The sequence below is a fragment of the Capra hircus genome, chromosome 10 (genome assembly GCF_001704415.2).
Source record: "Capra hircus breed San Clemente chromosome 10, ASM170441v1, whole genome shotgun sequence".
NCBI classification, from domain to species: Eukaryota; Metazoa; Chordata; class Mammalia; order Artiodactyla; family Bovidae; genus Capra; species Capra hircus.
The window spans coordinates 51641716-51666818 of NC_030817.1; the positions used below are offsets into that span (position 1 = coordinate 51641716).

Sequence of the window (25103 nt, forward strand, 5' to 3'; positions counted from 1 at the left end):
GGGAGAAGGAGCTAAAGACATCTAAGAGTTGAACGGGTCTGCATCAATGTGGAGGGATAGAGCAGTAACTGCTTTTTTTACATAAACTATCTGACTTTTGGGTTTCCCTGGTGGCTCAATGATAAAGAACCTGCCCACCAATGTAGGAGATGCGGGTTCCACCCCTGAGTTGGAAGGGTCCCCTACAGAAGGAAATGACAACACCAGTATTCTTGCTGGGAAATACCATGGACAGAGGAAACTGGTGGGCTATAAAACAGCCCATGGGGGTCATAAAACATGGGACAGGACTTAGAGACCAAATAACTAAATAACAACATCTGACTTTTAAGGCTATTACATCTGTAACCCTGAAAAAAAATTTAAATTATGGATAATAACCAGTTTGTTTTTAAATGATCTAAGCCTCTTGATGAAAGTGAAAGAGGAGAGTGAAAAAGTGGGCTTAAAGCTCAACATTCAGAAAACGAAGATCATGGCATCTGGTCCCATCACTTCATGGGAAATAGATGGGGAATCAGTGGAAACAGTGTCAGACTTTATTTTGGGGGGCTCCAAAATCACTGCAGATGGTGACTGCAGCCATGAAATTAAAAGACGCTTACTCCTTGGAAGAAAAGTTATGACCAACCTAGATGGCATATTCAAAAGCAGAGACATTACTTTGCCCACTAAGGTCCGTCTAGTCAAGGCTATGGTTTTTCCTGTGGTCATGTATGGATGTGAGAGTTGGACTGTGAAGAAGGCTGAGCGCCGAAGAATTGATGCTTTTGAACTGTGGTGTTGCAGAAGACTCTTGAGGGTCCCTTGGACTGCAAGGAGATCCAACCAGTCCATTCTGAAGGAGATCAGCCCTGGGATTTCTTTGGAAGGAATGATGCTAAAGCTGAAACTCCAGTACTTTGGCCACCTCATGTGAAGAGTTGACACATTGGAAAAGACTCTGATGCTGGGAGGGATTGGGGGCAAGAGGAGAACGGGACGACCGAGGATGAGATGGCTGGATGGCATCACAGACTCGACGGATGTGAGTCTGAATGAACTCCGGGAGATGGTGATGGACAGGGAGGCCTGGCGTGCTGCGATTCATGGGGTTGCAAAGAGTCGGACACAACTGAGCGACTGAGCTGAACTGAACTGACTTTAACTAGAGATGCAAATAAGCAAAAAAGAATGGGATATTTTCCAGTTTAGTATCTTCTGACATTTCTCCCTAGATGCTACTCGCCACCTCTCTTAGAATATACTATGCACATTTTCACAAATTTAAATAAATATATATATTTGGTCATTTTGATTTATATAATTGCTATGAAAAAAACTGATTTTGTTTTTATTATAGATAAGCTATTAAACTATGCATGTGAACATTTGAAACATATACTCATAAAAACTACAAGAGCAAGAAGGTTTAAGTAGCATTTTTGAAAAATGGTGAATGGTCATTATTTGAGATGCACTTTCAAGATTTTTAGCTCTACTATGGTTTCTGTCCTGTAAAAATGATTCATCCATTTAATTTTTTCATGTAATACACTTTTATAAATATCCTTTTTATAATAAAGGCAGCATGCTGACTTCTGAATTTCCTGAAATCTGTAATATTCTCAATTGTACTTAATGATCTTAAATACTGTAAAGTGCTTAATCCAGCAACATATATCTTAATCTGTTAACATTTGCAATTCTTTTTCAGGGAAAGATTCTAATTTGAACAATAGTATTTATTGCTTATGGACTGACATGGAGACCAAAAACACACAAAACTCCTAAATTCAATATTCTAAAGAAGCTTTCTATTCAGTTCAGTTCAGTTCAGTCACTCAGTCGTGTCCAACTCTTTGTGACCCCATGAACTGCAGCACGCCAGGCCTCCCTGTCCATCACCAACTCCCGGAGTTCACTCAGACTCAACGTCCATCGAGTCGGTGATGCCATCCAGCCATCTCATCCTCTGTCTTCCCCTTCTCCTGCCTGCAATCCCTCCCAGCATCAGAGTCTTTTCCAATGAGTCAACTCTTCCCATGAAGTGGCCAAAGTAACTGGAGTTTCAGCTTTAGCATCATTCCTTCCAAAGAACACCCAGGACTGATTTCCTTTAGAATGGACTGGTTGGATCTCCTTGCAGTCCAAGGGACTCTCAAGTCTTCTCCAACACCACAGTTCAAAAGCATCAATTCCTCAGTGCTCAGCTTTCTTCACAGTCCAACTCTCACACCCAAACATGACTACTGGAAAAACCATAGTATTGCCTAGACAGACCTTTGTTGGCGAAGTAATGTCTCTGCTTTTGAATATGCCATCTAGGTTGGTTATAACTTTCCTTCCAAGGAGTAAGCATCTTTTAATTTCATGGCTGCAATCACCATCTGCAGTGATTTTGGAGGTGGGCTGCAGTCCATGGGGTCTCGAAGAGTTGGACACGACTGAGGGACTTCCCTTTCACTTTTCACTTTCATTCATTGGAGAAGGAAATGGCAACCCACTCCAGTGTTCTTGTCTGGAGAATCCCAGGGATGGTGGAGCCTGGTGGGCTGCTGTCTATGGGGTCACACAGAGTCGGACACGACTGAAGCAACTTACCAGCAGTAGCAGCAAAATAAAGTCTGACGCTGTTTCCACTGTTTCCCCATCTATTTCCCATGAAGTGATGGGCTTTCTATTATCTCTTCTAATTTTCCTCTTTGCCAAAAGTTGGATAAGTATCATAATATTATGCCACTGTAAAAAAGGTGGAAGGAACATCATTTCTAGAGGAAATAGTATTTCCCAGGCAAATATCAAAAACGTAGCAATAAGAAAAAACATTAGACAGTAAACAGCAAGAAGATATGAGCCCTTCCTCTTATTCACCAGGCATCACTAGTGCCACAGAATCCAGCAATGTAATGGGTATTGAAATATGTTAAATGAGTGAATGAAACACTGCTTAGTAACTTTGTCTATCCTCTCTAATCAAGAGATACAGAAAGACCACATTGTTAGATATCAGGAACTGATACATCTGACTAGGAAGGAAGATATGTCTTGCCATTCTCGGATCTCCATTACCTAAGGAATGTTGAAAAGCAAAAAAAGAAGAAAAAAAGCCCCTGTCAGGAACAGATCACAGATCAGAATAGCACCAGCCTACTCTCCCCTCTCTGAAAACTGAATGTCCTTAAGAGGAGTAGACTCAATAGAAAACTGACTTTTTCTGACACAGGCACTTTCCACTCCATGCAAAATGAGGCCAAGTTAAAACCGCAAAGACTTGGCTAACGCAAGCACGAGTTAATTTATTATGATTGGCCCAAATCACCTACTTTTTTTTTTTTTTTTTTTGCCGCGCAGGCCAATATCCACAACCACACTGACGCCTCATGTGGAGCGAACGTTTTCCCAGTAGCTGATGAGGAGCAGGGTGTTTCTCAGCCAAAACCGAGAGAGACTGGAAGTTGTGCAGTGTAGTAATCCAAACACCTTGAGTGGATCCCAGCCTTTAAAATTTACATTTCGTTAAGAAATTCCTTCAATTTTCCATATTACAACCTGGGGAAACAAATCTGAGCTTTTCAGGGACGAGTTCTTTTCCACATACTACAAACTGCTACCAACTCCCCATCCTTCAGCCCCAGGCTGAACCACACACGACTCAGCTCTCAAGGGTCACACCCGAGCTGACCACCTCCCCGCTCGCCTTTAAAGAAGCCGCGCGCGGTTTAGCTGCCCCAGAGTTCAACTTCCGGCCACAAAATGAGAGGATGTTTTTTTTCCTGGCCACGCCCCCTAGCCACGCCCTCCACGCCCCGCGCTGGCTAGAGCGCGCGGGCGCGCCGGCGAGGCGGAGCCCCGTGGGCGATTGCTGTGAGTGTCCCTTTCACCCGGCGGTGCGCAGGCACGCGCAGGCACGCCCAGGGCCCACGGACAGCGCGGCGGCGCGCGCGCGCGCTCCCGGTGCCCTCCCCTGTGACGTGCCTGGCCGAGGCCGCGCAAGGGCGCTGTAGCTGCCAGTGCCGCTGTCATGGCGTCTGAGGCGCTGTCTGAGGAGATCCCGCCGCGGTCTCTTTAGAGCGAGGGGCGGGCGGCTGGGTATGGAGAGCGGCCCCGAGAGCCTGCAACCGCTAGAACACGGAGTGGCCGCCGGGCCAGCGCCAGGGACAGGTTCTCCGCAGGAAGGGCAGAAAGAGACCAGGCTCGCCGCTGGGGATGGTCCTGGAGTATGGGCGGCGGAGAGCACCGGCGGGAAGGGGCAGGGGGCGGCGGCCGCCGGGAGGAGCCTCTCGGACTCGGCTTCTCCCGCAGGCTCTCCTCAGGTTCTGGTACCCTGCAGCTCGCTCCCGAGCTTGGACTTGAAGGAGAGCGATTTGAAGAGTCCTGCTGCCCAGAAGGAGCCTGTAAGAGGGCAGCACAAGGTGACCGCCTCCCCGGAGACAGCCGAGGCCGGAGCTGACCATAGGCTGGGTCCAGCGGGAGACGGGGGCGCCCGCCCGGATCCCGCCGGCACCTGCCAGGAAGAGTCGGCGGCCGCGGGCTCTTCGGAGCCCAGCAGCGGCGGCGGCCTCAGCAGCAGTTGCAGCGACCCGAGCCCTCCTGGGGAATCGCCGAGCCTGGACTCCCTGGAGTCATTCTCTAACCTACATTCTTTCCCCAGTAGCTCCGAGTTTAATAGTGAGGAAGGAGCTGAGAACAGGGTCCCCGAGGAAGAGGAGGGCCCGGCGGTATTGCCCGGGGCTGTGCCTCTGTGTGGAGAGGAGGAGGTGGAGGAGGAGGAAGGGGAGACAGCCCAGGTGCTGGCGGCCTCCAAGGAACGCTTCCCGGGACAGTCTGTCTATCATATCAAGTGGATCCAGTGGAAGGAAGAGAACACACCTATCATCACCCAGAATGAGAATGGCCCCTGCCCTTTACTGGCCATCCTCAATGTTTTGCTTCTGGCCTGGAAGGTACATTCCGCAGCTTCTATTTCCTACAGCTTTGGGGAGGGGTAAAAGGGGGGTGAGAGTGTTGCTGCATTGTCAGCTGATACCTTCTTCCTTTCTTTCCTCATTCATCAATAATCCCCGTTTCTTCCTACACGAAACTCACTCTGAGATTGTCTTGTTTAAGGAATATTCTCATATGTATGTCAGAAAGAACTGCCGGCAACCTAAGATCTCTCTTCTAGCGTTTAGTGGTTAGCTTTCAACAGCTGTGCCTGATACACTTGAAAACAGCCAGGTCTTAGGGCATCCTAAATCTTTTGATTATTTTTTAACTATATTTTTCTGTTATTCCTTCTTACTGACTTTATCCTATATGCAAAAGCGTGAAGAATTGGACAAAATCATCTTCAGAAGTTATCATCAATCCATTATATCAGGGAGCAAGTTTTGATAGTTATGTTATGCTCCATTTGGGTGTGGATACTTAAGGACGTGGTAATAGGGAAGATGTGGCCCCTTAGACAAATTCCATTTAAGGAAAAGTAATGGCCTGAGACCTAATTACCATAACTTCTTGGTTTTCAAAGATTGTTTTTATTTTATGGATGGTTTTTATTTGCCTCATTTCTTTGACTCTAGTTAAATAGTGTAGCATTATTACCCATAACCACACAGAATGTGTTAAGGAAACTAAAATTATAATAACAAATAAGAAAAGATATATTCAAGATAAAGGAGTAAAAAAGGGAAGGGCCCTTCAAAAGTAACTGTACTGAGGACTCAGGAGTGAGTTACCTGTACATGAACTGTCTTATTTAAGCTTGCAGTCTTAGAGTGCTGAGAAGATGCATTTTAGAGCACATATTTTACTGTCAAATTGAGAGCTGTATCTATAGATAAAATGTTCCCTAGAAAAAAAATAACCTGGATTATTGTGACCAGTTAGGAAGAAAATTAAGTAAAGGGAATAGTGTTTATGAAATTCCCTCATCTTTCTGTCTAGCAAGGGATAATGCAAAAGAAATAAGATTAGAAATCTTACCAGTATCAAGTACTTAATGGCACTCAAATGTTCTGAGTGGAGATTGCTTGCTCTTGAAGAGCTGTTGAGCTATTTGGAACTGCAGCATTGACTTCCTTGAAATTACTAAAGAACAGTGCAAGACTGTGTACTATAAATACTAGGTTATAGGAAGCAGATTGAAATGCATTAGACATCCCAAGAGGGGAAATTTTCCTTTAGTGTGGCATATAGTTCCAGAGAGCTTCATGAAATTTTTATATCTTGAAGGAAGCTTTTAAGGAAAAAGTAGGATTTAAAATAACAGAAAAATGGGAATCCTGAGAGAGGGAAGGATATAAGCAAAAAGGAATGAAAATAGAATGAATGATGTGTGTGTGTATGTGTTTTGGATGACAGGAGTGGAAAGTTCATATTGCAAGATAATAGAAAATAAGATTGAAAAGGTGAAGAGCCACTTGATGAAGGACCTTGCATGTTAAACTAAGGAGTTAGATTTCATCCTATAAGCCAAAATCTCCAGTCTGTTTGTCTGAAGGAGTAACTGTTTCCTTTAGGCTTTTCTCACTTCCTAGTTTCTACGTAGTACTACAGAAGCTCAAAGGAAAGAGCAAGTGCTGTGGTCTCAAATATTTGAGGATAGATGAGCATTGAATTGGTCTTTGAAAGACAGCTTCAAGTGAATGACCGTAACGTCTGGGTTCCCACTTTGTGTGAGATAATAGAATACAGAGATGAGTAAGCTGCAAGAGTGCCCTCATGTAGCTTAGTATTGATTCAGAGACAGACATATAAACCATAATCCCAGTGCAGTGTGGAATTATGCTATGGAATTACAGAGAAATATGCTATGGAATTAACAGAGAAAAGTGTAAGTGAGAGTGGAATGTGTCAAGGGAGAGCTTCATAGAAGAGGTAACCTATGTACTGGGTCTGATGGGTAAGTAAATGAAGTTCCTTTCAGGCCAAGGTAATAGTGTATTCAAAGATGCTGAAGCAGAAAATGGTTTGTTCTATTTGGGGATTCCAGCCTTGGTTGGACTGTGGCGGAGGAGGAGAAGGAAATGGCAGTAGCAGGAAATAAAATTGATGTTAGGTTAGACTCTGAATGAGAAAGCATGTTAAAGAGCTTTAAGATTATTTTATAAGTCTTTGGTTCTTGCTTTTTTTTTTTTTTCTCTAAAGGTTATTGATGCACACAAAAATTACTTAGTAATCCTCAGTGATTGATAGGGAGATATACTAAGAGAAGCAAGGTTGGATAGAGCAGTGTCCTAAAAGTGAGCCAGGGTTTCTGAAGTCAGTACTGTTCAGAGTAGTACTTAGTTTTTTTTTTTTTTTGCCTTTTTCACTATCATTCTTTCAGTGTCAGTAGAATTTTCCAAGCTGTATGATGTGTGATGACATCCTTGCCCTGATGGTTAGTGGAATATGTGCTCTGCATTCTTGTGTTTAAAATTTTTCTCAGTTTTTGTTCTTAGTATAGTAAATGTTGATAGACAGTCCACTTAAACTAGAGCTTTTTAGGATCCTCAGTGATTTTTTAGGACTGAAGAGGGTCTTGAGAACAAAAGGCTTGAGAAATGCAGTTGTAGAGAAAAATAGTAAACAGAGTATGAACGTTTTCCCTGGTGGCTCAGTCAGTAAAGAGTCTGCCTGCTATGCAGGAGATCTGGGTTCCATCCCTGGGTTGGGAAGATCCCCTGGAGAAGAAAATGGCAACCCACTCCAGTTATTCTTGCCTGGAGAATTCCATGGACAGAGGAGCCTGGTGGGCTAGAGTCCTTGGTCACAAAGAGTCGGGCATGACTGAGTGACTTAACTTTCTTTCAGTGTATGAAGGTAATTGTCAGATTTCAGAGGACCCATCCCTAGGCTTGTTTAGACTTTATATATAGTTGACAATAGGAAGCTATTATAATTTATTGGATAAAGGAATGACATAATGAAAGAGATCTTTTCATTTGAGATTAAACTAGAAGTCAGACTGTAGTGACTGTAGCAACAGGAATTGATGAGATTAACTCTTTTGGATGGGGAATTCTCTGGCCTTTCTCTTTGATGAGGGCCACACAGCCTAAATGATGAATTGACTACTAACTGGATATAGGAAGTTAAGGATGTGATACTTTTTCCAATTTGAGTAATAGAGAATTGCTTGGATTATTCAAAAGATAGAGAATGTGCTTTAGATGGGAAAGTTGATGCAAAGTTTGGTTGTGTCAGATTGAAATTGTCTTACTAACAGTAAGTCATAAAAATATAAATGTTTATTATACCTTCAGAAGAATAGAATGGGCCTCAGAAAAGAGGTCAAAATTATGGGAAAAATTGAGTTGGAGAATTATTGCATAGATTTAAGTATGGTATCTATGAGAATAAATTAATTCTCCATAGAAAATGGTGAACAGTAGTTCTCAACTATTTGGGGAGGGACTTCCCTGGTTGTCCAGTGTCTAAGACTCTGCACTCCCGGTGCAGAGGAGCCTGAGTTCCATTGCCGGTCAGGGAATTAGATCCCACATGCTGCAACTAAGAGTTTGAATGTTGCAACTAAGCATCCTGCATGCTGCAACTTAAAGGTCCTACATGCCTCAGTGAAGACCCAGCACAGACAAATAAATAAATATAAATAAATAAAGTTGGTGGGGAGAAGGGAATGCTAAGCAGTAAAGATGAAAGAGTATAAAAGAAACCAGTATTGGCCCAATTTGAGATGTACATGAGAACTAGAAATGGGACAATGTCATAACAGTAGTCTGGGAGAGAGACTCTTAATTTATTTTTATTTAAGTGACTTATTATCAAAAGCAACAGCGTTAAGAAACTGGTGAAGTAGAAAAGATTATTGCCAAAAAGGACAGGTATGAGAATAGGGCATTACGAAGTTAGGATATCGTGGAATCCTCAGAGGTGGTAAAATTCTCTTCCGAGGGAAAGAACAACAATTTTTTTTTTTTTTTTTCACCCTGAAGTAATGGAAAGAAGACACAAAGATAAGGTTATGTTAATTAAAATGGAGAGAGAAGTGAAAATTGAGGCCTCGTTCTCAATTTTGGCAAAATAACAGTTGATCTCATCAGTAGTAACTATTGAACTTGCCAGTGATTGAGAGGAGAGGTTGCAAAGCATCAAAGTGTGATTTTGTGAGAATATTATGTTGTATTTTAAAGAAGTTCTCATTGGAAATTATGCCTAGGAATTGAGGCATAAGTAGAAAGTTGTAAGTGGCCATGAATAAATTGGGGTACTCTTAAAACTTCTAGTATGTCAGTTTTGCTCCTCCCCCCGTTAGTTCTCTTATCTCTGGAAACAAGAGTAGGAAGAATGACTGGTTAGGATTATCAAGTATTGGGTTTTTCAAGGGTTGATTCATTGTGAGTCAATGGAGTTAAGGGTTGAAAGTAAAAGAGTTGATCATCTCTTTTGGGGGAGAATGAAGCAATGAGAAAAATCAATTTTTAATTTTTCTGCTAGGGAATTCTCTAGCAGTCCAGTGGTTAGGGCTCTTCACTTCCACTGCAGAGGGCACAGGTTCTCTCCCTGGTTGGGAAACTTAAAAAAAAAGAAAGAAAGAAATCAATAAACTGAATACTTTAGGAGGATTTGAATGATTCAAAGGAAGGAAGTGCCATGTTTCTGAGTGAGAGATGACAGGTAAAATTATCAAACATGGTAAGTACTGATTTGGAAATGTTGGAGTTTTAATTAGACGTGTTGGTTTAGGACTGATGGAAAATAGGAGATCATTAATAATTTGTAAAATAGTTGAGCTGTGATAATCTAATAAATCAGGAAAGAGCAAAATCTGTTCATTAATTTGAGCTGAAATTTTCTAATTCTCTTAATTAACACCAGGTAAATTGACTCAAATTTATGTCTTGAAACACATTTTCATTTGCTTCTTTAAAAGAGAATGGTTTTGGTGGTTTTAAAATAATTTTTCTTTAATCTTTCATTTTGTCTATCAAAAACAATGTCATTTATAGGTTTACTTGAGGACTGTGACCCAGTGAATCAGTTATGTTTATAAAAATCAACAAGTCAGAAGAAATGTAAAATTTATTTTCTGATGATACTGGCCTATACTATAAATGTTGAATCTGAGTGATGGGTACTGTCATTATGCTGTTACTTTTTCTACTTTTGCATATGATTTAACTTTTGCATTATAAAGCATTTTTAAAAGCTTCTGTATTAATATTTTTGTATCATGAGACATGTTTAATAACAGAGTGAGTCCCTCCTTTGTCACACTTTTGTTTTCTTATAGAAAGAATATAGGTTTAAGGCCCACATACTCAAAAAAATATATATATAAATATATATATAGACATAAGAAGTGAAGTGAAAATCGCTCGGTCGTGTCTGACTCTTTGCAACCCCATGGACTATACAGTCCATGGAATTCTCCATGCCAGAATACTGGAGGGGATAGCCTTTCCCTTCTCCGGAGGATCTTCCCAACCCAGGGATCAAACCCAGGTCTCCTTCATTGCAGGTGGATTCTTTACCAGCTGAGCCACATATATAGACATATATATGTATATATAACTTATACTGTACTTGTAGTAGAGGACATATAGTATTGTAATACCTAATTGGTATGTAACATGTTAGTGGAAGACTAAATGCACTATTCTGATTTAAGATGTGCTTCTACTTAAGATGTACTCCAATATCTTCTATTTAAGATGTGCATGCACATCTGCTCTCCTGCCTAGCTCTTTTGGGTGGAAAATTCTCTTTTTGCTTAGCAGGAGCTGAAGTGATCGCCTACTCCACATCAAGGGAGGTACAGCAGGATTCTTAAGTTTGTTTATATTAGGCTGGTTGCTCCTAGGTTTAGACATTAAATCTAGAAACTGTAAAAGAAGAATTGATATATTTGATTCACTAAAAAAAAAAAAAAAAGAGCTTAAAGTTAAAAATAGACAAAAATATACCTCTTCCCCCAAAAAACTTCACCAGGAACTAATTCAAAACACACACTACAAACAGGGAATTATCTGCTAGACTACTGTGTGTCTAAGGGCCAATTTCTCCATTTATAAAGAACCCCCATAAATTAGAAAAGGAACTTCCTTGGTGCCCAAGGAGCTAAGACTCCATGCTTTCAATGCAGTGGGTACAGGTTACATCCCTGGTCAGGGAACTAGATCCTACATGCCGCCAAATAAATATTTAAAAACAAATAGAAAAAGATGAGCAATGCAATAGCAAAATGAGCAGAAAGCCATTGGCAGAAAATTCAGTGAAGTTCAAATGGACATATCCTCTGTCTCATTATCACCTGCAGAGGCTGTGCTTCTTCCCAGAAAGCTTTTGCTCTAGTTCTCCTTCCCTCCTGACTTTTCTTTTCTTGGACCGTTTTCACAATGCCTCTTTTGACTAGGTTTTACTTTCTTTTTTTTACTTCCGACTTATAGGAATATTGTAGCCACACAAATTTTCTCATATTCCACTTTTCCTAGAGTAGGTACAAAGCTCTTTTGAGAATTTCCAAGTGTTCAGTTCAGTTCAGTTGAGTCGCTCAGTTGTGTCCGACTCTTTGCCACCCATGAACTGCAGACGCCAGGCCTCTCTGTCCATCACCAACTCCTGGACTCCACCCAACCCATGTCCATTGAGTCGGTGATGCCATCCAATCATCTCATCCTCTGTTGTCCCCTTCTCCTCCTGCCCTCAATCTTTCCCAGCATCAGGGTCTTTTCCAATGAGTCAACTCTTTGCCTCAGGTGGCCAAATTATTGGAGTTTCAGCTTCAACATCAGTCCTTCCAATGAATACCCAGGACTGATCTCCTTTAGGAAGGACTGGTTGGATTTCCTCGCAGTCCAAGGGACATTCAAGAGTCTTCTCCAACACCAGAATTCAAAAGCATCAATTATTCGGCACTCAGCTTTCTTTATACTCCAACTCTCACATCCATACATGACCACTGGAAAAACCATAGCCTTGACTAGACGGACCTTTGTTGGCAAAGTAATGTCTGCTTTTTAATATGCTGTCTAGGTTGGTCATAACTTTCCTTCCAAGGGGTAAGCGTCTTTTAATTTCATGCTGTAATAACCATCTGCAGTGATTTTGGAGTCCAGAAAGATGAAGTCAGCCACTGTTTCCACTGTTTCCCCATCTATTTGCCATGAAGTGATGGGACTGGATGCCATGATCTTAGTTTTCTGAATGTTGAGCTTTAAGCCAACTTTTTCACTCTCCACTTTCACTTTCATCAAGAGGCTGTTTAGTTCTTCTTCACTTTCTGTCCTAAGGGTGGTGTCATCTGCATATCTGAGGTTATTGATATTTCTCCCGGCAATCTTGATTCCAGCTTATGCTTCACCCAGCCCAGGGTTTCTCATAATGTACTCTGCATATAAGTAAAATAAGTAGGGTGACAACATACAGCCTTGACGTACTCCTTTTCCTATTTGGAACCAGTCTGTTGTTCCATGTCCAGTTCTAACTGTTGCTTCCTGACCTGCATACAGATTTCTCAGGAGGCAGGTCAGGTGGTTTGGTATTCCCATCTCTTTAAGAATTTTCCACAGTTTATTGTGATCAACAGAGTCAAAGACTTTGGCATAGTCCACAAAGCAGAAATAGATGTTTTTCTGGAACTCTCTTGCTTTTTCAATGACCCATCGGCAGTTTGATCTCTGGTTCCTCTCCCTTTTCTGAAACCAGCTTGAACATCTGTAAGTTCACGGTTCACGTACTGCTGAAGCCTGGTTTGGAGAATTTTAAACATTACTTTACTAGTGTGTGAGATGAGTGCAATTGTGCGGTAGTTTGAGCATTCTTTGGCATTGCCTTCTTTGGGACTGGAATGAAAACTGACCTTTTGCAGTCCTGCTGAGTTTCCCCAATTTGCTGGCATATTGAGTGCAGCGCTTTCACAGCATCATCTTTCAGGATTTGAAATAGCTCCACTGGAATTCCATCACCTCCACTAGCTTTGTTCATAGTGATGCTTCCTAAGGCCCACTTGACTTCACATTCCAGGATGTCTGGCTCTAGGTGAATGATCACACCATCGTGATTATCTGGGTCTGAAGATCTTTTTGTACAGTTCTTCTGTGTATTCTTGCCACCTCTTCTTAATATCTTCTGCTTCTGTTACATCTCTACCATTTCTGTCCTTTATGGAGCCCATCTTTGCATGAAATGTTCCCTTGGTATCTCTAATTTTCTTGAAGAGATCTCTAGTCTTTCCCATTCTGTTGTTTTCCTCTCTTTCTTTGCATTGGTCACCGAGGAAGACTTTGTTATCTCTCCTTGCTATTCTTTGGAACTCTGCATTCAAGTGGGTATATCTTTCCTTTTCCGCTTTGCTTTTTGCTTCCCTTCTTTTCACAGCTATTTGTGGGGCCTCCTCAGACAGCCATTTTGCTTTTTTGCATTTCTTTTCCATGGGGATGGTCTTGATCCCTGTCTCCTGTACAATGTCATGAACCTCCATCCATAGTTCATCAGGCGCTCTGTCTATCAGATCTAGTCCCTTAAATCTATTTCTCACTTCCACTGTATAATCATAAGGGATTTGATTTAGGTTGTACCTGAATGGTCTAGTGGTTTTCTCCATTTTCTTCCATTTCAGTCTGAATTTGGCAATAAGGAGTTCATGATCTGAGCCACAGTCAGCTCCTGATCTTGTTTTTGCTTACTGTATAGAGCTTCTCCATCTTTGGCTGCAAAGAATATAATCAGTCTGATTTTGGTGTTGACTATCTGGTGATGTCCATGTGTAGAGTCTTCTCTTGTGTTGTTGGAAGAGGGTGTTTGCTATGACCAGTGTGTTCTCTTGGCAGAACTCTGTTAGCCTTTGCCCTGCTTCATTCTGTACTCCATGGCTAAATTTTCCTGTTACTCCAGGTGTTTCTTGACTTCCTACTTTTGCATTCCAGTCCCCTATAATGAAAGGGACATCTTTTTCGGTTGTTAGTTTTAAAAGGTCTTGTAGGTCTTCATAGAACTGTTCAACTTCAGCTTCTTCAGCATTATGGGTTGGAGCATAGACTTGGATTACTTGAATATTGAATGGTTTGCCTTGAAAACAAACAGAGATCATTCTGTTGTTTCGGAGATTGCATCCAAGTACTGCATTTTGGACTCTTTTGTTGACTGTGATGGCTACTCCCATTTCTAAGGGATTCCTGCCCACAGTAGTAAATATAATGGTCATCTGAGTTAAATTCATCTATTCCAGTCCATCTTTGCTGATTCCTAGAATGTTAATGTTCACTCTTGTTATCTCCTATTTGACCACTTCCAAGTTGCCTTGATTCATGGACCTCACATTCCAGCTTCCTGTGCAATAATGATCTTTACAGCACTCAGCCTTGCTTCTATCACCAGTCCCATCCACAACTGGCTGTTGTTTTTGCTTTGGCTCCATCCCTTTTTCTTTTTGGAGTTATTTCTCCACTGATCTCCAGTAGCATATTGGGCACCTACCAACCTGGGAAGTTCATCCTTCAGTGTCCTATCTTTTTTCCTTTTATACTGTTCATGGGGTTCTCAAGGCAAGAATACTGAAGTGGTTTGCCATTCCCTTCTCCAGTAGACCGCATTCTGTCATACCTCTCCACCATGACCCATCTTTCTTGAATGGTTTTCTCTTACCTTGGATGTGGGGTATCTCTTCATGGCTGCTCCAGCAAAGCACAGCCGCTGCTCCTTACCTCGGACGTGGGGTAGCTCCTCCCAGCCTCTGCCGCTGATCTCAGACTTGGTGTAGCTCCTCTTGGCCAAGTTATTACTTATAAAATTGAAAAATAGATGGTGAGCCAAAGAATGCATTTTTGCCTCTGTCCACCCTATTTGTTCTTAAATACAGATCCTTTAAGGAGAGATAATAACTTCACACAGTGGTGGAGTTTGTTTACACAAAAGATGCAAGCAGCACTTCTGAAGTTTCACTTCCAGTCAGTCCTAAAAATTAGGATTGGTGTAATATCTCTGGATTTGTGAGATAAAGTGGAAATGGGCAGATGATATTATGAATACTCCCTGTGGTAGTTGTCCTATTAGTGATGTCCTCATTTTTTCTCCTCCCTTTGCTATGAGTAGTCCTTCAGTGGAAAACTTTCCCATTTTCCTTCCGTCCTTGTCGATGTTGAGTCCCAGGTAGCATTCTCACACAGGTAGTATCAGTAATCTTAGGGTACCACCTAAGATTAATAATAATCCTAAGCACTCAATTATTTTTTAGTCCAGATACTCTGCTAAGTATTTTATATGTATGGTATGCATTTTCTGTTTTAATTTTCTCAACCACATCATAAGATCCTTGTGTAGATATTGTTCCTATTTTACATACATAGAAAATTGAGGTACATTAAGTTCAGATAACTCCCCCAAGGTAAGTTGATACCCACTCCAGAACCTGAGCCCTTAGTTCAGATATTTGGTTGGAAAGTTAAAATTAAAGATAACACCTGGCAGACAATAGGCCTGGGACAAACCAGGTGGAAGAAGAGCTAGTGATAAAGTCAGAGAAGCAGAAATAGACGTTATGAATCATGATTCCTTAGAACAAATCCTGGGGATCTACTCTTTGCACAGATTCGTTCTGGTTTCAGCCTCATATATTTTATCCCATGTCCTCTGAATTCTCTGACACTTTCAATTTCAGAGCCTTTCTTGAGTTCTGTGGTGAGTGAGCTTGCCTTAACCATGAAAGTTTATTGACTGTATTCTTTAATATTTTCAAAAATTAGTAGGTTTTCTCTGTCCTGCTACTATCCTAAGTCAGGCCACTTACCATCTTCTGTACCTTTTAACTGTCTCTTACCTTATCCTATTGTCATCTATCTTGCAAGCAATTAATATAAAAATTTCACTGTTACACTTTCTTTAGTAGGTTTTTCAACATTGGTAAGCTTGCTGAGCTGCTTAAGTATAAACCCAGTGAAATTTGAACTAAAGATGTCTTCTTTTACTCGTGAATCTTTTACTGGGAAAATTTCTCTGGAGCAACATTCTTCATTGTTTTATAATCCTTTGAATTGCATATAAAATTGGACATTCTTGAAAATCTAATACATATGGATGCATCTATAATTTCTGATGTTAAGCATTTTTAAATAGGCCTTGATATTACTCTGAGTGTGGGGTTTGAGTTATGATAAACATTGGTAGTAAAAGTGTTGCAAATCACTGGAAGTTGAAGCTTGTCTCTTATTAAATGTTCCTGATTTGAAATACTGATGACAAGTAGAAAGTTAAATTTTTAGTATTTTAAAGTACAGTAATTATTTTTAATAATAAATGAATATTACCTATAAGAGATTAGAATATAAAACATGATTTACAATAGCTTGTAATACATGTTTATTTGCTGGAGCCAGAATTAAAGGCATGTTGAAAGGATCCTTAAGTTTTTTAGCTCTTATTTTGAAAAAACCTACATTCTTCTCTTTGATTCCAATTAAGAGTACTTACAGTATAATTATTTTACAATTTGAACATAAAAACTCATCAATACTATATGATTTACTGCATATTCAAAATCAGTGAAACTTGAGCTGAGAAAAAAATTTTTTTTTTTAGCCACACTGGATGGCTTGCAGGATCTTAGTCTCCTGACCAGGGATCTGACCTGTGCCTCTCTGTCTTGGAAGTGCGGAGCCCTTACCACTGGACCGCCAGGGAATTTCCAAGAAATTATATTATTTATGTATTATTTAGTGATCCATTTTACCATAAGTAATGAAAAATAGACTGCAGCATAGGAATCAAATAATTCATGGACAAATTAAAAATCTTTGTCTCCCGAGTTCCAACTCAAATTGCTGTTTGAATGTCAAACTAAATTTCACAATTATGAAGCAGATATTATTTCTTATACAAACTTACCAAATTTTTTATTTTCATTAGGTGTAGGGATCTTAACTTTTGTAGTTTCCTAAACCTTAGAGTCAACCTTAGAGTTAATTTTTCTTTTCCCATTATACTCCACTTTTCATTGGTCATAAAGTTCTGTCAATTCTTCATTTAAAATATATTTCAGATGATGTTTTATATAAGACTTCATTGAAAGAAAGTGTTACTGTTTTTGGAAGTCTGTATATTAATTTTGTATCCTGCAACTTTATCAAACTCATTGATGAGTTCTGGTGGTTTCTTGGTGTTTTTAGGATTTTCTATGTATAGCATGTCATCTGCAAACATTGACAGTTTTACTTCCTCTTTTCCAGTTTGGATTCCTTTTATTTCTTTTTCTGGCATGGTTGCTATGATTAGGACTTCCAATACTATGTTGAATAAAAGTGGTGGTGGAAATTCCCTGGAGCTCCAGAGGTTAGAACTTTGTACTTCCACTGTAGGGGACACAGGTTCAATCCCTAGCTGGGGAACTAAGGTCCCAGAGCCACATGGTGCAGCCAAAAAAAAATGTGTGAGTGAGCATCCTTGTCTTCTTCCTGATCTGAGAAGAAATGATAAAGTGCTTTTCACCGTTGAGTACGATGTTAGCTGTGAACTTCTCATAAGTGGTCTTTATTATGTTGAGATGTGTTTTCTCTATACCCAATTTGTTGAGAACTTTTATCATAAATTAATACTGCATTTTGTCAAAAGTTTTTTGTGCATCTGTTGAGATGAACATATAATTTTTATTTATCAGTTTGTTAATGTGATGTATCACATTGATTGATTTGCAGATATTGAACTGAACCATCCTTGCATCCCTGGGATAAATTCCACTTGATCATGGTGTGTAATCCTTTTTATGTATTGTTGAATTCAGTTTGCTGTTATTTTGCTAAGGATTTTTGCATCTATGTTCATCAGTGATATTGACCTATAATTTTCATTTTTGTGTGATATCTTTGGTTTTGGTATCAAAGTGATACTTGCCTCGTAGAATGAGTTCAGAAGCATTTTTTCGTGTGCAATTGTTGGAATAGTTTGAAAAGAATAGGTATTAACTCTTTTCTAAATGTTTGTTAGAATTCATCTGTGAAGCCATCTGATGTTGGACTTTTTTTTAAAAAAATAATTATTATTGTACTAAACATCAATAGGCTTGGAAACAAAGCTGGAAAACAACAGACACCACACACACAATTATTAGCTACCAGTACGTGGTTGACCAGTGTCCTGCCTAATCAATAGGTCTTTTGGGGTTTTTTTGGGTCTTTGCTGCTGTGTGGGCTTTTCTCCAGTTGTCGAGAGTGAAGGCTACTTTCTAGTTGCAGTGTGCTGGCTTCTCACTGGAGTGGCTTTTCTTGTGAAGCACAGGCTCTAGGGTGCTTGGGCTTCAATAACTATGTCCTGTAGGCTCAGGCTCCCAGGCTCTACAGCTTAGGCTCAATAATTGAGGCACACGGGCATAGCTGCTCTGTGACATGTGGGATCTTCCTGGATCAAGGACAGAACCTGTGTCTCCTGCATTTGCAGGCAGATTCTTAACCACTGAGCTACTAGGGAGCCTGATCTTGGACTTTTATTTGTTGGGAGTTTTAAAAATTACTGATTCAGTTTCATTACAGGTAATTGACCGGTTCATATTTTCTTTTTTTCCTGGTTCAGTCTTGAGACATTATACATTTCTAGAAATTTGTGCATTTCTTCTAAGGTTGTCTGTTTTATTGGAGTATAACTGTTGTTGTGTGCTTAGTCACTTCAGTCGTGGCCAACTGTTTGTGACCCTGTGGACTACAGCCCACCAGTCTCCTCTGTCCATGGAATTCTCCAGGCAAGAATACTGGAGCGGGTTGCCATTTCCTCCTCCAGGGGATCTTCCTGACCCAGGGATTGAACTCATGTCTCTTGTGTCTCCTGCATGGGCAGGCGGGTTCTTTACTACTAGCGCCACCTCAGAAGCATAATTGTTGGTGGTACTCTCTTATGATCCTTTGTATTTCTGTGGTGATAGTTGTACCTTCTTTATCATTTTTATTTTTATTAATTTGGGCCCCTTCTCTTTTTCTTGATGAGTCTGGCTAAAAGTTTATCAGGTTTGTTGTATCTTCTCAAAGAACTAGCTCTTAGTTTCTTTGATTTTTTTTTCCCCCCTGTATTCTTGGCTAGCTTTCCCATAACATGTTTTTTGTTTGTGTGTGTGTGTGTGTGTGTGTGTTTTCCCTTTAATAAACTCTAGAGAGACAATGGAAAGAAAGTCTTAGGATCATTAACAAAATCTTTGGCATTTGCTTTTGTGGTGATGGTGGTTCAGTTCATTTCAGTTCAGTCGCTCAGTTGTGTCCGACTCTTTGTGACCCCATGAATTGCAGCACGCCAGGCCTCCCTGTCCATCACCAACTCCCAGAGTTCACTCAGACTCAGCATCCATCGAGTCCGTGATGCCATCCAGCCATCTTATCCTCTGTTGTCCCCTTCTGCTCCTGCCCCTAATCCCTCCCAGCATCAGAGTCTTTTCCAATGAGTCAACTCTTCGCATGAGGTGGCCAGAGTACTGGAGTTTCAGCTTTAGCATCATTCCTTCCAAAGAAATCCCAGGGTTGATCTCCTTCAGAATGGACTGGTTGAATCTCCGTGCAGTCCAAGGGACTCTCAAGAGTCTTCTCCAACACCACAGTTCAAAAGCATCAATTCTTCGGCACTCAGCCTTCTTCACAATCTAACTCTCACATCCATACATGACCACTGGGAAAACCATAGCCTTGACTAGATGGACCTTAGTTGGCAAAGTAATGTCTCTGCTTTTGAATATGCCATCTAGGTTGGTCATAACTTTTCTTCCAAGGAGTAAGCATCTTTAATGGTGATAGAGGGAAGCAAAAAGAGAAGGAGCTTTCAGGAAGATCATTTTGTGGTTAAAAAAAATTAAAATCTGTTGATGGTTCCTAAGTATTAGTGGGAAACAAGCATTTCTTCACTGTTGTACTCTTTAATCTCTAGCTTTAGTGAACATCCATGATTTTTAGTTGGCTAAGATTCAGGAACGGAATATACTACTGAGTATGCTTGGGAATAGTCAGTTAAAATATTTACATATTTGTTGTCTCACTTCTAAAATCTATATAAAGATTGTCATTTCCTGTTTCAAATACTTGAAGCAAGATGTGGTAGGCAGTTGTTATTATTTAGAAATTTCAAGACTAAAACCTGAAATCATCTATTTGCAGAAATCTAGGATTATAGAATGTATTTCCCAAATACATATACTTGTTAGTGCTTTGCTTTTTTATTTTGACAATTTTATAGTAAGATCACTACATTGACCAAAAGCAGATAAGCTGTTTGTTTATGGAATTTTCTAGTAAAATATATATATTTATTTTACTTTTGGCTGTTCTGGGTCTTTGTTGCTCTGCAGGGGCATTCTCTAGTTGTGGTACACAGGCTTCTCATTGTGGTGGCTTCTCTTACTGCAGAGCACAGGCTCTGGAGTATGTGGGCTTCAGTAGTTGTGGCTTGCAGGCTCTGGAGCACAGTCTCAATAGTTGTGGCTCACAGGCTTGTTTGCTCCACAGCATATGGGATCTTTCTAGACCAGGGATTGAACCCATGTCCCTTGCATTGGCAGGTAGACTCTTCACCGCTGGACCACCAGGGAAGCCCTCTAGTGAATCTGTTTCTGTACTAGATTTGTCTGGAAATAAAAGAATGTATAGGTCTTATTTTTTTCAAAAGGCATTGTTAGGTGTAAATGGGACTTTCAGATTGGTCTGACAATTATTCAGAATGTAAATATTCACAGTGTATGTAAACTACTAGTTTAAATATCAGACCTTCAAAGTGGTACTGAAACACCTTGATGAAATATTATCTAAAAGCAGTTAAAATCATTTAAAGCAGCATTCAGCATACTTTTCCTGTAAAGGTATGTACGTGCTAAGTTGCTTCAGTTGTGTGCAACGTCTGTGCGACCCTATGGACTGTAGCTTGCCAGGCTCCTCTGTCCATGGGATTCTCCAGCAAGAATACTGGAGTGGGTTGTCATGCCCTCCTCCAGGGGATTTTTCTGACTCAGGGATCGGAACCCCATCTCTTATATCTGCTGTATTGGCAGGCCAGTTCTCTACCACTAGTGCCACCTGGGAAGCCCTCCTGTAAATAACCAAATAGTAAATATTTTAGGCTTTATGGGCTGTACCTGTTCTCTGCTGCAAAGAGTCAACTTTGCTATTATAGTGCAAAGCAGCCAAAGACAGTACATAAACAAATGAGAGTGACACCCAATAAAACTTTATTTAGAAAAGCAGGGGACTTTAACTTGCCAATGAATTTCAACTTAAAAAAAAAATACTATTTATGGGAACTCTCAGTACTTTCTGCTCAACTTTTCTATAAACCTAAAACTGTTCCAAAAAAAGTCTGTTACAGTTTCTGGGACCTCCCTGGCAGTCCAGTGGTTAAGACTCTGTACTTCCTCTATTGGGGGCATTGGTTCAATCCCTGGTCAGAGAACTAAGATTCCACATGCCACATGGTGCAGCCAAAAAAAAAAAAAAAAAGTCTATTACAATTTTTTTTCTTTTTTTTTTTTTACACAATTTTTATAAATGTCCTAGAAAATAAAAATTATTTAGAATGATCAAAACCTCCATGACATCTCTTGGTTTTCACTGAGTGATAAAACCCCTGGGTGACTGACTCATCTGTTCCAACTGTCAGGTATGCTTTCAGAGGGTCTGAAACTGTCCTGTTTTACAAGGATGTTTTTTAGGACTTGAAAGCGAACAAAGAGGTAGAGGTATCACATACTGTTACTACATTTGGTAACATAATTGCTGATTTAAATGATTTCCTTGGTTGAACAGAAAATAATTGCTAAAATATTAATTCTTGAAGATTTTTGAATTATGCTGCTATTCTATCATTGATATGTTACTTACTTTGAGTTTGCATCCTATAGTATTTATTTTTCTTCTATAAATATACCAAGGAGTATCCTTTTTAATAAGTTAGCTGAAATACTTAACAATCATTGGCTGTAATATCTGTGTAACTCAGCAGATAATTCATTTGAAAAATTTAGACTGTGTTGCAGCTGAATTAACTTTTGAAACTTAAATGTGACTGTAACATATATATCTACTTTTAAACTTTTTATCGTGACATGTAGCACAGAAAATACATAAAACAGAAATGTCCAGTTTAACAGGTTAATTATAAAGCAAACAGTGGAACTACCATGCAAGTCAAAATATAAAGCATTGCCAGCACCCTAGAGGCCTCTTGTATGTCTCGTTCTAACTATAACCCCTTCCCTTATTCCTAGGGTTAACTACAGTCCTGATTTTTATAGTATCTGTTTTCTTTTTTAGTACATGTGCAGCTCTAAACAGTGTAGTTTGTTTGGCCTGTTTTTTTAAATTTTATAGGTGGGCTCATATAGTATGAATACTTCAGTTTATGACCAATCCTTTATACTGTATTCATTTTAGCTGTTCAACAACAACAAGAAAAAATGGTCAGGGTAGACTGAAGTGATGGGATATTGAGCTGTGTTCCAGCCTGTCTTCAGAAAAACTGCTTCATGGGTGATCTGTCAAAACATGTTTGGTGCCACTTCCTGCCCTTTAACCGCATTTTCTGTCATGCAGGACACTTGCATGTGCCTAATGACAATCAGCATGGGTGATGAAAGGCATAGCACTTGTTTTTGAAAACAGATTTCTCAGTGATTCTGTGAGATCTTGAATTTTATGGTAATAGGATTATGTTAAACTAATCTTTAATACAACAAAGCTATTGTTGTATTAAAGATTAGTTAAAGTGAGTATGGTATACATATAGTAGATACATATAATATATATACATACTTGTGTTTCTGACTGAAGAAACACTTTAATTACCTAAAACATATGATTTTATAGAAAAAATACTTTGTTTTTCAGGTGAAACTTCCACCGATGATGGAAATCATAACTGCTGAACAGCTGATGGAATATTTAGGTTAGTGTTGAAAAGTGAATGATTTTTATATCTCTTTCAAGATAAAACAAAGTTTTCAAAGCTAATATATTACCAAATTTCACCTTTTCGAAGCTATTTTTAATCTAACTAAATAATTTTATTAGTGTGTTTCTGTTCTTGGATGTTACAGACTTCTTTCTAACCAGCATTAAAATCTTTTAATGTAAATAAAGAGACTAGTGACATCTAGAAAACAACAAGGTGTATGTTAATTCCAGTAAATTACAGAATGGGAAATGGCACAGAAACTCTAACACTGCATGTAGAGAGTGTTTAAAAATATTGAATAGACTTGAATTAAAATCTGGGAAGTGATTTAGAGCAGTGGTACCCGAAATATGGTTCACGAACCTATGCCAGTCAATAAAATATTAGACCAGTCTGCAGTGAAATAGAGGCTTGTTCTAGAGTATAAAACATTTACTTTAGGAAGCACACTGTTAGTCCATCTGAAATATTTTTATAGAGAGTTTTTCTTGATGAAGGAAGCAGCATATTGAGTTGCATTCTTATGCAAGCTTCTTATTTTAAATCAGACCGTAATACACAGTTTGCAGACTCAGTAGAACTTGTTTACAGAGCAGGTAGTTTTTTATCACACTGATGTCTTTTACAACTTAACAAATAAGAAGTTATATATTTGTACTGTTACCCAATGAGAAATCTTAATCCATATTCTTATTTTTAGTAATTAAATTTCTATTAAAAAGATCTTATTAGCTGATTAGTTTGTGCTCTTCCAGACAACTAGCTAACTGATTTTTTTGTGAGATGTAAGTTTAGTGAAATAATTGAGATTACAGCTTTTGGAAGACCTTTTTACTTATATAATTAATATAATTTAATATTATTCACTGGCTAGGGAAGCTCATCATTAAGTGTAGATTACTTCAATATCTAGATATCTGAAAATAGAATTTCTGTTTATACCTCTTTTTACTCTAGCTTGGTGATTCTTAAACTTCATGATTTCTAAATTATATTTCATAGAAAAAGGCTGAAATATGCTTAATGGTTTTGAGGAACAGCCAAAAGGACTGCCCAGTACTGCAAAGGGGAAGTATCAGGAGATGAGGTTAGAGACAATGGAATCATATCATATGGAGTACCCTAGGCCTTTATAGCAACTTTGACTTTTGCTGTGGGTGATCTGAGAAGCCATTAAAGGATTTTGAACAGAGGACTGACATGATCTGACTTTGAGATCTTTGAGATTCTTTAACAAGAATTCTGTGGCTTCAAACAGGGTAATAGAAGTGAGATTATAAAATATGGTCAGATTCTGAGTATAGAGCTGACAGAATTTGCTAATTAGTTGAATGTGGAGTGAGAGTGAAGTCAAGAGTTGCCCAGTGATTTTTGGCTTGAACAACTGGAAGGATGGCATTAACATCAACTGAAACAGGAACAAATGGAAGGAATATGTTTACAGAAGAATATCAGGATTTTGGTTTTGGGATGTTTATTGACTTTCAAGTGGCGATATCAGGGAGGCAGTGGGATGTATAAATCTAGAGCCTAGAAGACAGGTCTAGATCAGCACTGTACAGTGAACCTTTGTGTGTTGATGGAAATGTTCTTTATCTGTGCTGTCCAGTTTCTTAGCCACTAACCACATATGGCTCTTGATGTCTTAAAATGTAGCGAATATTCAACTACATTTTAAATTGTAGGAAAATTCAATATTTAATTTTAATTTAAATTAATATAGCCACATGTCACTACTGGCTGTTGTGTTGGATAGTGCACATCTAGCCTGTAAATACCCATTTGGGAACAGTAACTATCATATAAAGGATCATTAGACTGAATCACAGATAATATAAACGTAGACAGAGAAGACATCAGTGGACTGAATCTGGGACATGCCAGTGATTAGAAGCTGGAGAAGAAGAAGAATAGATAGAAAATCAGCTATGTAGAAGAAAAACTGGAGACTGATTTCCTAGAATCTAAATGAAGATTTTCAGTAAAGAATGAGAGACTGTCTGAGTCAAATGTTGCTAATAGGCCTTGCAGGATTAAGACTAAAATTTAACCACTGATTGAAGCCATACAGAGGTACTTGGTAACTTCAGTAAGTCCACAGGATGAAAACCTGACTGGAGTAGGCACACGAGAAAATCAGAAGTCCTAAGACATAACCAATAGGAATGGAATATAATGCAGCCACTGTGGAAAACTGTTTGTTAGTTCCTTAAATAGCTAATAAAGAATTACCATATAAGCCTACAGCTTCCCTCAAGAGGAGTAAAGACATATGTCCATACAAAAACTTGTATAGG

At 39.4% G+C, this 25103-nt stretch overlaps 1 protein-coding gene across 2 annotated transcripts in view; it reads left to right on the top strand.

Annotated features, from left to right (window-relative positions):
• Positions 3812-25103, top strand: part of FAM63B (family with sequence similarity 63 member B) — an 81690-nt gene continuing 60398 nt past the window's right edge. Inside the window, exons 1-2 of one of the 2 annotated variants that reach the window (XM_013967109.2) lie at positions 3812-4925; positions 22740-22797. In XM_013967109.2, coding sequence (XP_013822563.2) covers positions 4074-4925; positions 22740-22797 — 910 coding nt within the window. In that variant the 5' untranslated portion in view covers positions 3812-4073. The remainder of the gene's footprint in view (positions 4926-22739; positions 22798-25103) is intronic. The other variant, XR_001918679.1, reaches the window with a different exon arrangement.